Below are 16335 nucleotides of genomic sequence, written 5' to 3'. Positions count from 1 at the left end.
TTGATAGTTGAATTAGCTAATGAGTCAAATGACTTAACCTCAGCATGAGCTGTTAATGGACAAAGGAATCTAAAGGACTCTGCTTCAGTGTCAAAATGGATGTTGCTGTAGATATTTAGAAAAAAAAAGAAATATAAGAGCATAAAGCAGCCTATAGAAAGTCAAACTTGTACAAGTAGGTGGTTGATTGGAGTGAAGCCACTGTTCAGCATGTCGCCCAAAATGTCTTAAGAAAGCTATATGATACAAGAATATTTGCATGAACATACTGCCTTTTTCTATACTTGAAAATGTGGAATGTTAAAAGGAGAAATGTCACTTTCCTCACTGAAGGGTGAGAACAAAGGAGAAAGACTTGTCCTGCTTGATCATTTCAGATCCTGGCCAGAAGCAGGAATTTCTCTTTGTCTAGGCAGTATCACATATGCAAATAGAAGCAGCAAGGTTGAATTGTACATTGGGAAGCATGTAAAGCACCTTCTGATGTTTCATAGTTTGCTCCCTGAAGCCAAAACATATGGATGAAAGGGGCCATGAAGGGAATCTTCTTGGCTGGTATGTAATTGCATGTCTTGTTTGGTAACAATTACTCTAGTTAGTGACAGGCCTCTAGTAATGCTGTGTTTAAGAATCCTGTCTAGGAAGTCTGATGTTATGACAGCTGTATGCTAATTTTCTTTCCAGATTTTAACATATGGAAAGGATTCCTGAATGAGTTTCCAGCTACACCAGGGAGTCATTTGTTACAGCCTAACTTTAGAGTATACCTTCTAGCCAGTCTCAAAATAGGTTACAAAATGTCCAGACCACCAAAAAGTGATAAAAGCCAAATTATCTTACAGAGATTTAATCATTTCTGAATTACTAAATTCAGTTAATTTTATTTATGTTCTTCTAACATTCAGTTTTCTAGAGACTGAAGTTAATAGTGGTAGTAGATTCAGGTCATGATAATATAGCAATAAGTACTTGAGCTAGTTGTTATCTGAAGTTAGTTCAAAGGCTTTCAGAAGAACTTGAAAATTTCCTAGGCAAAAAGAGGAAGGTGGTTTTGAATTGATAATAAATTTAATATTTCAGTGTCTTTTGAACTTTTGGTTAAAGCAGCATGAAAGCTCTACAGTTAGTAACCAGAATTACTGCCTGCAAATACATTTGGGCTTACTCCAGCATTGGAGTGAACACTGTGAGTACCAGCTGTGGGGAAAAAAAAATGGACTGGCACTGTGTAATAGTTAAAAACTTACACAGATTCCATTAATTGAGCTAACATGAGCTCTCAATTAATTGGAGATGAATAAGAATCTGCACTTGGGGTCCATGGTACCTCAGTCTCTTGCCCAAATCCACAGAGAACCTCAATGAAGATAAAAAAGTGAACCAAATTACTTTGGCTTTCAGCTTGAAGTGGTAGAGAATATGGTGGGTTTCAATGGGCATTTCTCATCTGTGGCTGCAATCTACCCACCTTCCCTTAAAAATCTGTTTTCTTAATGCAGAAGTTACCTAGAGACAGTTTTCAGCCTAGAAATCAAATATGACCATACAAACTCCTCATGAGTGAGCTCAGTGTATAGCAGCCATTTTTCATATATTGAGGTTTGTACTAGTAGTATGTAAGAATGCAAAAAACTGATTTGTTTATTTATTTGCTACTATGACATGCAGAGGATATAGATGAATAATGAGGTAAAGTAGGACCTTACAGTCCACTTTTCCTAGGTGGAAATTAGATCTCCACTTGTTACTTGGGCTGGACCATTCTTGGGCCATGGTCTTTGAATTTTTCTTCAGCTGACTTATCAGCAAATTTCGGATAACCTTTCTCTGGCCAAAGATTGTTTAGAGTAAAAAACCTGCTTTTATTTGAATGTCTCCAAACACCTCTTGATGTTTACCCAGACATGGGCCTTCATGACAGAAACCCTGGAGCAGAAACTCCCATTTCCTCTTGTATCACAACTCCACTAAACTGACCTAGGTGTATCCCCAAAACTTCATCTTCTAGACCCTCCTGACTTTTACTTGCAATTTTTCCAGTGCAAGTGGCCATTGTGGGACAGTTAATGAATATTCCATGGAGTCTTCTATTGCTTTTCTTCTTTCAGAGCATAGTTATTGTGTTCTTTGCAACCTAGAGAAAAATCTAAAGGTCTCTAGAGATTGTGTGGACCTCTGTCATGTATACTAACTGGTGGGTGCCCCTTCCATGCTGATCCCAGGGGATAACATGAGCCAAAGAGCTGAAAATACTTATCCTCTCATAAGAAGACATATGAGTTATTCATAGCTGAACTAGTGAACCCAGAACCCTTCATCTCTCGGGTGAAACTTGGATGTCTTCTCTAGCAGAGACTGTGAGAATGTCTTTTGAAAGCCATTCAATAAATTCTTTTGGATCAACTGTTACTTTTTGAAAGATATTTCTTGAAGTTTTTCAGAAAGGAAAAGGATACAGAAGGAATGCTTACAGACCTATTTTTCAACTTCATTACAAAGGAGTAAATATACTGTTGAAAACCTGAAATGTATTAGGTTGTTTAAAACCAAAAGAAATAAGCACATGCATGCTACCTGCCAGGCTGAACTGTTTAACTGAAGTTATGAGTGGTGGTCTCTGAGGGAGCATTTTAGAGCTCAATATGCTGATATTTATCTTCTCCAGGCTGTGCTGGAATGGTTCACCTACCACTCCCTGTTTTTCAGTAAGTCTGAAGGCATGAAGACCACCAAAACTTTGTTCCTTGCTGAGAGTTGGCTCAGACTTTGGTATTATTTTTGCACCAGGGATTTTGGAAATATTTGTTATCTTCTCTTGGAAGTTTACTTTTCTCTTGATAGTAACATTGGCTAGAAAATGATAACTGTAAGCTTATCATAATTAACTGATCAGTCTGGGGAATTTGCAGAACAATGAAAAATGCAGCTTTCCATACACCTGGCTTAAATTTATTACCCAAATGTAATATCTCATTTCCAGATAAACCATACAGGGGATTATGGAAACTCTCTGTAACAGGAAGTGGAATATCCTACATGCTGAAGATCAGCTGAGTTGTGTTTTGTTGGTGGTTTCTAGAACATTTGGGAATTACTGAAAATATTGAATACATTCTTTCCTAGTGGACATTCTGGACCTCCTGCAATCTTTTACAGTTGTGGATCCTATTTTTCTTTCAAGCTAAAATTCATATTACTATTCTCAGAAATAAGTAGATGCCCGCTTTATTGCTGTTTTGCATAATCTGTCTGAAATCACTGGACAATACTGGTGTTTAAAAAAGGCTGTCAGTTGCTCTGATCTGATGTCAGGATATCAGTCTTTCACAGACTAGGCCAAGTCCATCACAACTGCTTGAGTGCCCCTGTATCTACAGCATCTAACTACTGCAGATTAAAAACTGCAGCAGAGAGGACAGGAAGTGAGAATCCTCTTTCCCTTTCAAGTGCCAGAGAACTACAAACAAGAAAATTATCATTTTGTTGCAGTGGAGTTGTTAATGAACATCAGAGCTGGAGTCAGCAAGAAACTGGGAAGGACAACTGTCAGGGCTCATCACCCACATGCCCTTGTGAAATAAATGTTCTCTTAGTCATAAACATTCTTTGACAGTATCTTTAGGCGCCAGTACTAATGAAACTTAAAGTATTTCTTGTGCTCTACTGAAGAGACAGAGGCTTCTGGCTATTTTAACCTGTGTAGCTGGTATGTATGTATGTATGTATGTATGTATGTATGTATTTGTGTAATATTTGTGCTATGCTGGTGATAGATAAACCCAGCATGGGAAGGAATTTCCAGACTCAGCATGTCCAATCCTCTGCTTGTTATGGCTTTGGACAACCCTATTGATACATTTATCCTATTCCATTTTAAAATATATTGTTTGCAATCTTTGTGCCTAGGTAAGTCTGTTCTAGAAATTTATTTGTGTGATGGTTGAAAACCAGTCTTCTGATTGCCAGCATAGACAGATTCCCGGCCAGTGGAATGACTGGTTGGTATCTTCTGGCCTTTGCCATTGCTTAAGTAGCTCTAGCTCACAACTACATGTTGTCAACCCCTTCTCCACACTTCCACATTTTTCTTTTGTGTTTCCAACTCAAAAGTCCCAGCTTACATAAGCAATGGTTCTTACAGGTCCCTGAAACTGTCTTCCATGTGATTTCATTCTAGGACTGTGCCTTCATCTTCAAGGTCATCCACATCCCCTTTATGCATCTCCAGCTGTGCTCCTAATTAATGCTCTGTAGTAACTTTGAGTGATTTGAGTATTTAATTGGAGTACTTACTATTGTACTTTCTTTGCTGAGACAAATAATGAAAATATCAAATAAAACTAGTACCCCCAAACCCACCTTGAACAAAATCTACAATCTAGCCTTTCCCAGGCCTAGGAGTTAATTCAGACAAATTGATTCTCATCTTACCTGCTAGCCAGTTCTGTCTTGTTTTAATTCCTATCCTTTTCATTTTGGCTAAAAACTTCCCCAGGGATATGATAAAAGTTTCCTGTTTCTTTTTTTCTTTTTAAACTAAGTTTCCAGAAGGTTATTTTTATCCTTTATTTTTGTCTTTAAAAAAATACTTTATTGAAGGTGGATGTCAGATTAGTTTGACACCATCTGCTTACCCATAATGTATATATGTTATAGTCCATTTATCTTCAGGTTTCTGATTTTTCTTTCCTTGAATTTATTGTGAGAGCCTAAGGTTACTACATAGGTTATAGATCTGTATTTTCCAAAACTAGATTACCCCAGAATTCTCATTTTTTCTTTAAGCGTAGGTATTGGATGTTATTCACCAGCTGTATAGCCTCATCCTCTTTTCCCCATCATCAGTTGAATTATTCATTGATATCTCTGCTCATGAGTTTCAATTTCATATGCCAAGTTTTATATGTTGAGAGCTTAAGTTTAGTCCTCTGCTCAGCTGCTTGAGTGCAGCATGGCTTACACCCACCTCAGACATGGCCATTTTCTGATCATTAATTCCTGTCCTGCCTTACTCATCCCTCTTGATTACAGACATATTTCAGCCTGGTTCAGCCAAGCCCTGTGGGACTGGTTTTACCATGGCCTTTAGAGTCAGACTCTGTTTTAGTGAGTGTTTGGTGATGTGGTAAGTGGATCAGGTGAAGTCAGGGATACCAGGAAAGACTCACAGCTGCTAACTGTTAATGAAGCATCTCCACTTACCTGGGTGCAGTTCTCTTGCCTGATTCTGACAAAACATGAGACTTCATCTCTCTCGCCTTCTCTCTCCTACAGCTGAGGATAGTTATCAAGTAGTGCCCAGAGCTGCTGCTCCTCACAGATCTGAAAATGATGCCCTGCAGTGGTCTTAGTTTGTCTTGGAGTGAGAGACTGAGTACATTTAATTTATCTGTGTTGTCTTCTTATGTAGATGTAGAAGGAATTTTTATTCAATTTATCATTGTCTTTGGAGTGGCAGGTGGAAACACTCCTCTTTGCCATAGTTTGAAAAAAGAGGTGGTTACACCACCTACACAGTGCTTGACATTTGATAACACTTGACGTGCTTGTGATGGTTATTTGGCATTTTTTAAATCAGTGAGAGCAGTCTGAAATGGAACAAGTTCTGATGCATTATGAAAAGAGAACTATGAATAAAGAAACAGGATCCTCAGTTCCTACTCTCTCCTCATGATGATTGTGGCTTTGCAGTGAGCAGCTGAACTGGTAAGAACATCTATGACTTGAAAGTAATTAAGGCTTCTTTGTTAATTAAACAGAAGAAGAAAGATAAGTGACATTTGCAATTGCTGATGGCTTCTTTATGGTAAATGAATTGCCGGATGGTCGGTGTTGATGTTTTCCAGTTGATTTCCTTTGGATTCTTGGCTGGGATTGCAGCAGAGATTATTATTGTCTCACACATCTGCTAGACGATGAGTTTCCATTGTACCTCACTGTCACAAACACATGAATAACTTCCACATTCACCACTTGTACGTGTGTCACTGCATCAACATGGGAAGAAACATTCCCATAGGCATAGAGCTCTTGGATATGCTGCATGTGTTTGTTTTTCAAACCAACTGTCCCATCTGTGTGCTCTGTGCCTGTTTTTAATTGAATGTTGAGCAGTGAGGAACACGATTTAAGAAGTATGTTTTCTGTCAGTTTTTAGTGGTTTGACTGTAACTTCTCTTGAATGATTGAGTCACTTACCTGCCTGCCAGCAAGACATAACATTGCAGGAGTAATGGCATTCTTGGTGATGCTGTTAGTAACTAAAAGTGTGTGTTCTTAGTACTTGATGGTTCTTTGCTAGACACCAAGCAAAATGTTTAGTATGCATTTCATTTGATGTAGTTTAAACTTTTCACAAAGATGTAGTTTAAGCTTTCCTCCCTGTGCTTTTCTGGGAATCCTAGCATTTATCTGCTGTTGCTACTCTTCTTGTTTGCAACAAGCTGATTGCATTGGGTTTGTGTTTCAAAGTATTGGTGGCAGGGGCCTACAGGGTTGGCTTCTGTAAGATTTTAGATGCTTCCCAGTGCCAGTTGGCTCCAGTATGGACTCAGCACTGGCCAAGGCTGAGCCCATCAGCAGCGATGGTAGCTCCTCTGGGATAAGATATTTAAGAAGGGGGAAAAAACCTGCATGATCACAGCTGGAGAGGGGACTGAGAATATCTGAGAAAAACAGACACCAGGATCAGTGAAAAAGGAAAGGAGGGCTGGGATGTGCTCTGGGTGCTGGAGCAGACCTTGCAGCCCTTGGTGCAGACCATGGTGAGGCAGCCTTTCCACTGCAGCCCACAGAGAGAGATCGACCTGCAGACTGCGGAAAACCCACACCAGAGCAGATGGATGCAGGAAGGAGGCTGTGACCCCATGGGAAGCCCATCTTGGAGCAGGTTTGCTGGCCAGATTTGTGACCCTGTGGGGGATCCATGCTGGAGCAGTTTGTGAAGAACTGCAGCCCATGGGATGGAGTCATGCTGGAGAAGCTCAAGTAGGACTGCATTCCATGGGAGAGTCTCCATGCTGGAGCAGGGGAAGAGTGTGAGGAGTCCTCCCCATGAGGAGAAAGGAGTGGCAGAGACAATGTGTGATGATCTGACCACAACCCCCTATTCCCTGATGCCTTGTGCTGCTCAGGGGAAGGAGGAAGAGAAAATCAGGAATAAAGTTTAGTCCAGGAAGAAGAGACGGGTGAGGAGAAGGTGTTTTTAAGATTTAGGTTTATTTCTCATTATCCTACTCTGATTTGATTAGTAATAAATTAAACTAATTTTTCCAAGTTGCCTTGGTTTTGCCTGTGACTGGTTAATGATCTCTCCCTGTGCTTATCTCAACCCATGAACCATTCATAACATTTCTCTCCCCTGCTCAGCTGAGGAGGGCTGTGATCGAGCTGCTTTGGTGAACACTTGGTGTCCAGCTAGGGTCAACCTGCCACACTATTTAGTATTTTCTTTTCTGGGGACACTCCTGTTTGCTAGGCTGGAAAAAAGCATTTGTTTCAGAGGTTCCTGTATCCCAGCTGGAAGTGATAAACATTTCAACTCAGCAAGCATGAATGTGTGTGTAAACAGGACAGAGGTGTACTGCAGCAGAGAAAAATTATGTTAAAAGATTTAAACCATGTTTTGTTTAACTCTTTATTATCAGTCCCGTTTTTCCTCCAGACAGTTTTATAACAAGTATGTCAGTAGAATAAATCAAATGTACTACTGTAATGGAGCTGTAGGGGCAGATTTAGCTGTGGCACACTCACCATTTACTATGCGGGAAAGCCTTGCAAGCAGTGTTTTCAGTGAAGTATTCCATGTTTTCTTTAAGTAGAGAGAAACATAATTCTAGTAACATCAGAGTTTTCCAGGTTTTCTTTAATCATTATTTTTTAAAAAACCTAGTGCTGGTTTTACCTTGAATTTCAATGATTTTTCGGAACATATATCTCCCTACATACTTTTGCATCCTCATGGCCAGCAAAGAATAATATATACTGGAACAAATTTGTACTTGCACAGTGATAGCATCTTTCTTAATCTTGTGCAAATTCTATATAGTTTTGTTGCTAGTTTTACCTGAAAGAATAGTGGTCAACTAGCCTGTAAGAGAACACTTTCAACTTTCACATTATTATTTGTGAACATCTTTGATAATGTGAATTCTGTTGTAGAGCTAAATCCAAATTTCAATGTTTAAAGAGACTACATTTTGTAGGGTTTGGCTTTACTAATCCCCTTGCATTTATCACTGGAAGTAGAAAGAATTTCAGTGTTGAACTTTTTGCTGTGTTTATGTGCTTAAGCTTTGCATTTGTAATTACCCATCCTCTAATACTACGTCTTTTTTTGGGGGAGGGACATTGAGCTATGCAGCTGATATTGGTGCTTCTGTGCTTTTTGGGAATAATCTGTAGGAGCAGATCCACAGGAAGTCCCCTTCCACAGCAAAAGAAGGAAGAGGAGACAGGATGTGGACCCTAAACTGATCAACAACCCATACATCCTTCCTTCCTTTCTTACTTCCCTCCCCATGTTAGTTCTGCATACAATGTAGGATGCAGTAGGATGTCTTTTTTCACCTTGGATTCTTTCCGTGTAACTTTTTTTAGGTTTTGCTATTTAAAATAACATTTACTGTTGCTTCTCCATCGTCAGCAACTCATTCTGCCAACAGCAAATGCTATAAAAATGGGCAAGGCTATATAGACCTGGCTCTGATAGTCCTGTACACTACAAAGGAAAAAGAAAATGAGGGTAAAGGCAGGAAAAGATGGGTCATCTGGAAAAGGCAATACAATATTCTATTTGCCTGCTTTGGGTGTTGTTATCCTGATTCCTTCTGTTTATGTTGTTTGCTGATTGTTTCACCCTATTTTCCTCTTCCCACATTTGTACTCTCTCTTCATTGCTTGTGTAAGTTAGTTTTACTGCTTCGTGAAGGACAAATATGTTTAATGATCACTTTGTAAAATCAGGGAAATAGTTTTTTTTTTTCTTTAGCTAACTACCTGAGATCAAGCTCTAGATCCTTTATGCCATTGCAAAATATAGCTCAGGTACATGCTGTTTGGAGGGGAGAAGGGCATTAAAACCCAGAGGGCAAGTAAAAAGAGTTCACCTGGGAAGCAATAGGAAATAATATCTTTGGCATCACCTTACCCTGAAGAAAATGTTGTTTAAAAGTCAATTTAAGTTTTAGGGCTTGGCTTACGCAGGAGTTGACAATGGTGGAAGTCAATAGGCATTCATGTGTTCTCATAGACAGAAGAGAGCCTCAAAATTACTTTAAAAGTCTAGAGGGAAGGAGAAAATGATTCAGGTTTGGTGGAAGAAGAGAGGTAAAAGCATAATCAGGGAAATAGACAAGACAGACTCTTTCTTAAGGTCTTAAAAATGATGGATGGCTGGAGTGGAGTTGTATAAAATGTGTTTTTTCTGCAAAAGTGATAACTCCTGGGGTATTGCATGTTACACAGGCTCTTATATATCAGGAGCAGCACCTGGCTGGGAGCAGAAGGTAAAAAAGCCTGAGGGGAGAAAAGTGTGACGTTGTTTCTGTAAGGATAGGGAAAGGAGAAAGTGGTCAAGTATTTGACATGTGGGTGGAAAATGTCAGCCTCGATGCTAAGCTTGACCTGAGCACCTTAATAACAGATAGAAAAACCCAAGCTGACATTGTGCTGAGTTATTTGCATGTCTTTCTCTGAATTGCCTCTGGAGTCTGTCAGCCATGTTTTGTCTTACCAGGAAGGCTCTTTGTGCATTGCAACGTGCTCTTTTGGGCCTAAAATTCCCATTTTCCTCTCTGCTTCAGTCCATGTAGTTCAATTCTCTCTGAGAGGAACTGGTCCTGCTCTGCATTGACAGGAGAACAGCAACACCCAGGCAGCTAAATTCTGTTGTCCTTCTCAATTTCTTTATTGCAAGCTGTCATGATATTACTGCAAGATGGGTGGTATTTGTTTTAATTACCATTTCAGTTGCTGGTGTTAGTGATTAAATAAGACTCTTACCTTTCACTTAAAAATAAATCTTCAGAATTTGTAGGTGTTGAGAAAGAGTTTGAAAATGTGGTAATGTGGTGTGAATTATACTCTGGAGGTTTAAAGGCTAGGAAACAAAGCAGCAAACTTTAACCTCCCCTTTATTTTATTGCTGTTTTAGCATCTGAGGTTGCTGAAAATCCTCTTTCCTTTATCTTTTCTGTCCTTTTTTTTTTATTTGTTGGTTGCTTTATAATTTTAAGCTACGTGGATTGATAATACTGCAGATCAAAAATCACTTCTTCACTTCTAGAATTTTTAATTAGAATTTCCACATGAACATCTCTGCAGATTTTCAGCAGCCAATTGAGGAAATATAAAGAGAAAGAACATGATTTTTAAATGAATGCTCAGCATTGTTGGATAGCTCTTGAGTTTAAATGTAGATGTTACTAAAAGCTACAGTCTGTCAGTAAGTAGAGCAGGGCAGTGCTCTGGTTTCCAGCTACTGTGTAGATGGACTGCAAACTTGAGAAAATTGGTAAAGTGTTTGCAAGAAGAAGGGATTGTGTCTGTATTATGAATTATGGTGTTTGTTCCAGGGCAAAATTATTTTTTCTTCTTAAATCTTTAAAGGATTGAGGACTAAGCCATGTTGAACAATGGTGTGCTCATCCAAGGAGAACTGCTGAGTGCATTTAATAATCTTCACTGGTTGTCTCAGCACAGAATGTGCTGATTATAGATAGTGCTGCCTTCAAAAGCATGCTGTTAGCAAGAGCCTTACGTTTATTTTGGTAGATCAGATATGCACATTGCTTCAGACACTCTCCCATGTCCAGCTTCTGTTTGGAAAGCAGAGTTTCAAGGCATCGTTGCTCCTTGCTTTGACCTCTCCCATTGTTTGCTGAGGGGTGATTGCAAATTTTGTATTTTTTCTGGACATGGCACTTAGTGTCCTGGTCTGGTTGACATGGTGGAGTTAGGTCATAGGTTGGACTCAATGGTCTCAGAGGTTTTTTCCAGCCTAATCAATTGTGTGATTCTCTCCTGCTGTTGTAATTGTACTAGACAACTGAACATGTTCGCCAGGTAAGAGCAAATACTTTTCCTGTTTCTGTCCTATAACCCTCTAATTTGTTTATGTGTTTTATTTCAAATGCAGACTTTAGTAACGTGCCTGACATCACATCCAGTTTGAAAAGGAGCAGTACTGATGGCACTCTGGACCAAGTGCCACACAGGGAGAAGACTGATCCACCCTTCAGGGTAAGAAAATGCTTGACACAACAATCCTTATGAACCAAAAGGCAATGGTGTAGTGTTAATGCTCTGCATTTTGTTGGAAAGAGTTTACCATATGGCATTAGCTTGAAAAAATTTTTATGCATATTAGGTGCACTTGGAGTTTTAGTATCTTGAGGTCACCCTGACAGGTCAGCATCTACAGCACAGCTGCTGCATCTGCAGGAGCAGTGTCATGGGGGCAAATGGCAAGCAGGTGGAGACTTGTCAAATTCATTCTTCTGTGTGGCTTGAACCCAGTTCCTGCAGAGAACAGTAAAGCTGCTACAGGTTTCTAATTGATTCAGTTTGTTTTGTTTTCTCTTTTTGCTGGTGTTTCCAGGGCTTACTGATAATATTGCAGTGACCATAGCAATACTACTATGTCAGTTGTTTTAGACTGCCTACAGGCTTGGAGAGGTGCAATGTTCAAAAGACAGTGATTGCCACCCTCTAATTTGGAGACCCTTTATGTGGTTGCAGTTTCTATCTGATGTGGCTCGACTAATGGTTCTCCTTCCTTCAGCAAGGGCTTTGGGGTCTGAGGCAGGAATGCCCAGAATTAGTGCCCACCTTCATGCAATGGTCTCTAAAGAGCAGCTTTTTGTCCATTTTGCTCTGAGTCAGGTGAATTGCAACCTGTGTCCAATTGGAGTGCATATTGTTTGGAACCTCCCAGCTGCAAGTGTGGGTAGTGTTTTTGAGTTGGTGGCCATGATTTTACCTGGCATTGCTATTCTGACAACAGAGATGTGTTTTTAAATTCTGTTGATGAGTTGGTTGTATCTTCAAGCAAATTTGGGATAACACTTGTGTTAGCACTGTTGCATAACAGGAATGATGTTAGAATTTTTATGGTTCTGGAATATATTACTGTCCTTGGTGGGTTGTATGAAAAATTGGTAGAGATCAGACAGAATGTTAAAACTCAGAAGACTGGAATAGGAAGATACATTGTGCCTTTAACTATACCTGCTGAGGGGAGCTGTCAATCTTACTTTATTAATTACTTCATAACCTACTTCAGTCTTATGCAGGTGATTTTATGCCCTTTCCCTAGAGAATAAGGAGAAGCCCGGTGATTGTGGGTCCTCAGCCCATCTCCTGCTGCACAAGGGGATTCCCACAGAGATGATCTGTGTCCTTATGCTTCCCCAAAGTCTTTGCAACCAGACAAGAACAAGCTGGATTTTCTCCCTTTAGGACACATTGCTCCTTTGAAAGAAGTATTGTGGATTTCTCTGCTCTGCTTGGCTGTAGGACTTCTGCCTGGCTTTAGAAGGCAGGGATCTTTGTGGGAGCACAGCAGAGGTGACCCCAAGGCTTAGGATGATTTGATGGCTGTTTTCACCAGGCCAGGCTCCCTGAGTACCTTGGGGTGCCCTGCTCACCCTGATTATGCAGTGTCCCCCATGCACTGTGTGGACATAAATGCTGACCTTCTGTCCTGCTGTAGGGGAGGAGATTCTGGGGCATCAGCTTTGCCCTAGCAGAAGAACAAAGCCAGTCCTGATTGCCTGTGTCAAATACACCAGGTGCCAGAAAATTAGGGAGAGTTCTGCGAATTTAAATACACAGAGAACAATTGATGTACACTAGTTGCTGCTTTTAATGCACTAAATTTGCTCCAATGCTCTAAATTGCATGCTGCAATTAAAGCTCAAAAAAAAGAGGGGAAAATGGACAGGTCTGCTCCCTGTCCTCCCTCCAGCCTCAAATTTGTCAGATTCAGCAGTTATTAGGGCTTTTGCATGATTTGCTGAAGTAATTGCCCATTCTGTATTGCAGTGCACTTCTTGAGCTGACATGCAGGTCTGCTAGTGTCATTTTAAAAATTATCTGAGGCTGTCCTGGTTTTGTAGGTACAAGGGTGGAAAACAGCCTGGCAATCAGAGGCAGTCAGACTGCAGCTGTAAACGCGTCTGTGACAGGTCTATAATTTCTGCAAATGGTTTGTAATTGATTGCTGTCTTTCTGTTGGAGGGTGCCTATTACCGTCAGAGCTTTTTGTCTGACCCTCTTGATATCCCCAATAGATGTAGAAGTAAAGAAAACCCAAACCTAACAGTTAAGTTCAGGTGGTGTACATTGTATGTACTTTTATTGTTATGTATAACAGGAATTGAAATGATTTCTGTTTTTATATCTGTGATTTGAGACTGCTCACCAGATGAACAATAACTATTGCTAATAAAAGCTAGTTTGAGGAAATTGTGCAGCCTTGAAAAGTGTAGCATCTGGATTTGGGGTTGTGGAATTTTTTTTCCTTTGCCTTCTGTTTCCTGCATGTGCTGCCTTGACCTCCCACGCCTGTGGACACCATTAGTGCAGTAGGCAAGTAGGCGATGCTGCAGAAGGATGGGGGAGAGGAGCTCTGTAAGCACAGCTCTGTGGAGGAGAGGCTGGTGGTGCTGAGAGGTTCTGAGCACAGCCTGGAACAACAGGCAGTTTGGGATTATTTCAGGGGAGACACAGCTAGAGATGCTCACTTTCCAGCTGACAGCAACTGTAGATGTGCTTGTTTGGCTCTGAGGGAGCAGGCTCCTTTGAAGTTTGGTTGATTTTTGTCCCATAACATGTAAGTAAATAAAAAAAACAGTCTTAAAGCTTTGGATTTAATAGCTGCATGTCTGATTTCTGGACTTTATGTTTCTTTTTTTGAGCATTTTCATTTGTCTGTTTTTCACTATTTTCTTGATCTCATAGCAAGCTAAGTTTAGGCATCATCTTAACTAAAAGTACAGTGAGGCATTTGAGAAGTGCCTTATAATCTCAAAGAAATACGTCTTTTATTGCATGTGTACTACATTCAAACCTTCATTTACTACATTCAAACCTTCATGTACTACATTCAAATGCCTTCATTTAGTCAGTCATTCTTGGATTTTTTTTTTTTGTAGACTGGGAAGTGAATGCATTTAGGAGGGCAAGAGAGGCTAGTATCGTTCTGGAAATGGAAGCTGTTCCTTATGTTATAAAATATTATTAAAAATACATGGATATCAAGAACCATCCATTCCAGATGCACATTTATTCTGACAACTCTCTATTCTCTGGGATACCCCATCTGTACTTTAATACCTTTAACCTTATCTTCAATTTTATTTAACAGGGGTAGATATTGTGCTTGTAACACATTGTGCTAAAGTACATTTCTGAACTCTGTTAAAATACTTTTATGTGGCAACAGCATGTTGTCCTTGCTCTTGTTTCTGGAGTATGTAGATGTTCTGTTGACAGAAGAATATGTGACCTCAGAAAATCTGTGAATTGAGCATGCCTGTCAATGTAATTAAGTTTAGTTATGTTTAATCATTTTGAGAAGTAATTGTCTGTGCTCCTGGTGCTCATTAAATCCTGGTATGTTGGCAGTTGCCAAGAATCAAGCTCTCTTTACATCAAAATAGCATGAAGTCGAATGAAAAAAAATTGCAACTCTTCCTTTAGCTAGTTGTGATTTCTAATTGCAAACTATATTGGCTAGAAATGTTTTCTCTAGCTCACTGTTTAAGATTAGGTTTAGTAGTCTTTTACTAACTCACTTATCTTTACTTTGTATTTTCAGTGTATAAAAATAACCTTTTATGAAACATATTTAGAAGGGGAAATTTTACCATTTAATTACCTATTATTTTAAGGTCTCTAGAAAGAGACCTGCTGTGATCTGACTCTTGGCTGCTCTAAATCTTTTGAGTGTCATCAGAGAGACACATTTCTGAAATCACATTAAATCTAACAGACATAAAAAAGTAACTTCATATAAATGCATGTCTGAGAAGGGGAAGACATATTTTCACTTTAAGTATTTTACAGATCATAAGAAAAACCTTAGGGTATACTCTCTGCAAATATTTCACATAACTTCATTATATCCTCAGCTGTATCTTAGAGGTCTTTAAGAAACTCAAGAAACCCAGTAAAAATAGCTAGTGTGATGGCTTTTAATCATTAAAGAAACAGTCAATGAATACTGAATTGTTTTATGGTGGCATCCTCAAAAATTAACATTGCACATGCAGAAATGGAAGCTGCTGTGTGAGAAACTTTGAATGTTAACAAGAATTGGCTTTTTAAAGAATGGCCAACTGGTTTTACTTTGTAAGGCTTTGAAATGCTTCCATATTTCTTTCAAACAATGAAGGAAAATTGGTCCTGGGAATAAGTTCAATATAGAAACTTGGGGAAATTGCCTTTGCTGTTGTGTCTTGAAATAGTCACTTTACTCTCAGCACAGGTTATTGATCATACATGAATGTGTGTATATGAGGACAAATCTATCCCCATCATCTCTTATTAAAAAAGAAATCTATACACTGCAGAGACAAACCCCATTTTTTTCCCCCTTGAGAACACCATTCTTAATGCAATGAACAGAAGTTATGGTTAAAAATCCTAGAACACCTTTCCCTAGCTTGAGCTTATTTAGATTATCTCAACTAATTAATCTTTCCCTCCTGTTGATGACCATGTTCCCTTTTCCTTCATGTGATAAGGAAATGAGAATCCATGGCAAGTCTGATCAGTGGAGTTCATGACACTTTTGGCAAATGCAAACCTGCATCTCCTCAGGATGGAGCATTTTCATCCAATGGTTTCAGCTTTTCATGGGGATGAGGTCTAGGTCAATATGATGGCCCTACTTGAAATACCCATTTTTACAGATATAGCAAACAAAAAGAAAGTAGAAAAAATATGTCCTTGTGTGTTTCAGAATTGTTCTTGGATGCTTGAGTTTCCTGTGTAATATCAAATCATCCTTGCAGTGTTTTTGAAGCTTGTGTGTTCTGTTTATTGTGGTGGCAGTTGTGGCCAGTGCAGTGAGAAGTACATTTCCAGGAAGTCAGCATGTCTGGGACCATGGTGAGAATTCTGGTTTTTGGTTTCCCTGCACACAGCACCGCTTTTCGTGTTCAAGGAGCCAACGTGCACATATCCCTGACTTGGGCAAGTGTTCAGGTTTTTTTGTAGCCCTTCCAATCAAAAGTGTATGTGCAATTGAGCAGCTCATTTGCTCATATCTGATGGTGGTCAGGAGGTGTGAAAGCAGAGAGAGACTGGGTCAGAAAGCAAACTCATCTT

The 16335-nt window shown here is 39.5% G+C and overlaps 1 protein-coding gene across 2 annotated transcripts in view; it reads left to right on the top strand.

The window, feature by feature from the left end:
• TIAM2 (TIAM Rac1 associated GEF 2) overlaps window positions 1–16335 on the top strand; it is a 167422-nt gene that overhangs the window by 124560 nt on the left and 26527 nt on the right. Inside the window, exon 16 of one of the 2 annotated variants that reach the window (XM_059469054.1) lies at window positions 11138–11241. In XM_059469054.1, coding sequence (XP_059325037.1) covers window positions 11138–11241 — 104 coding nt within the window. Of the gene's footprint in view, window positions 1–11137; window positions 11242–13620; window positions 13835–16335 lie in introns of those variants that run through there. The other variant, XM_059469055.1, reaches the window with a different exon arrangement.

This window comes from Ammospiza nelsoni, chromosome 3 (assembly GCF_027579445.1).
Source record: "Ammospiza nelsoni isolate bAmmNel1 chromosome 3, bAmmNel1.pri, whole genome shotgun sequence".
NCBI classification, from domain to species: Eukaryota; Metazoa; Chordata; class Aves; order Passeriformes; family Passerellidae; genus Ammospiza; species Ammospiza nelsoni.
This window is presented reverse-complemented; position numbering and strand designations above follow the sequence as displayed.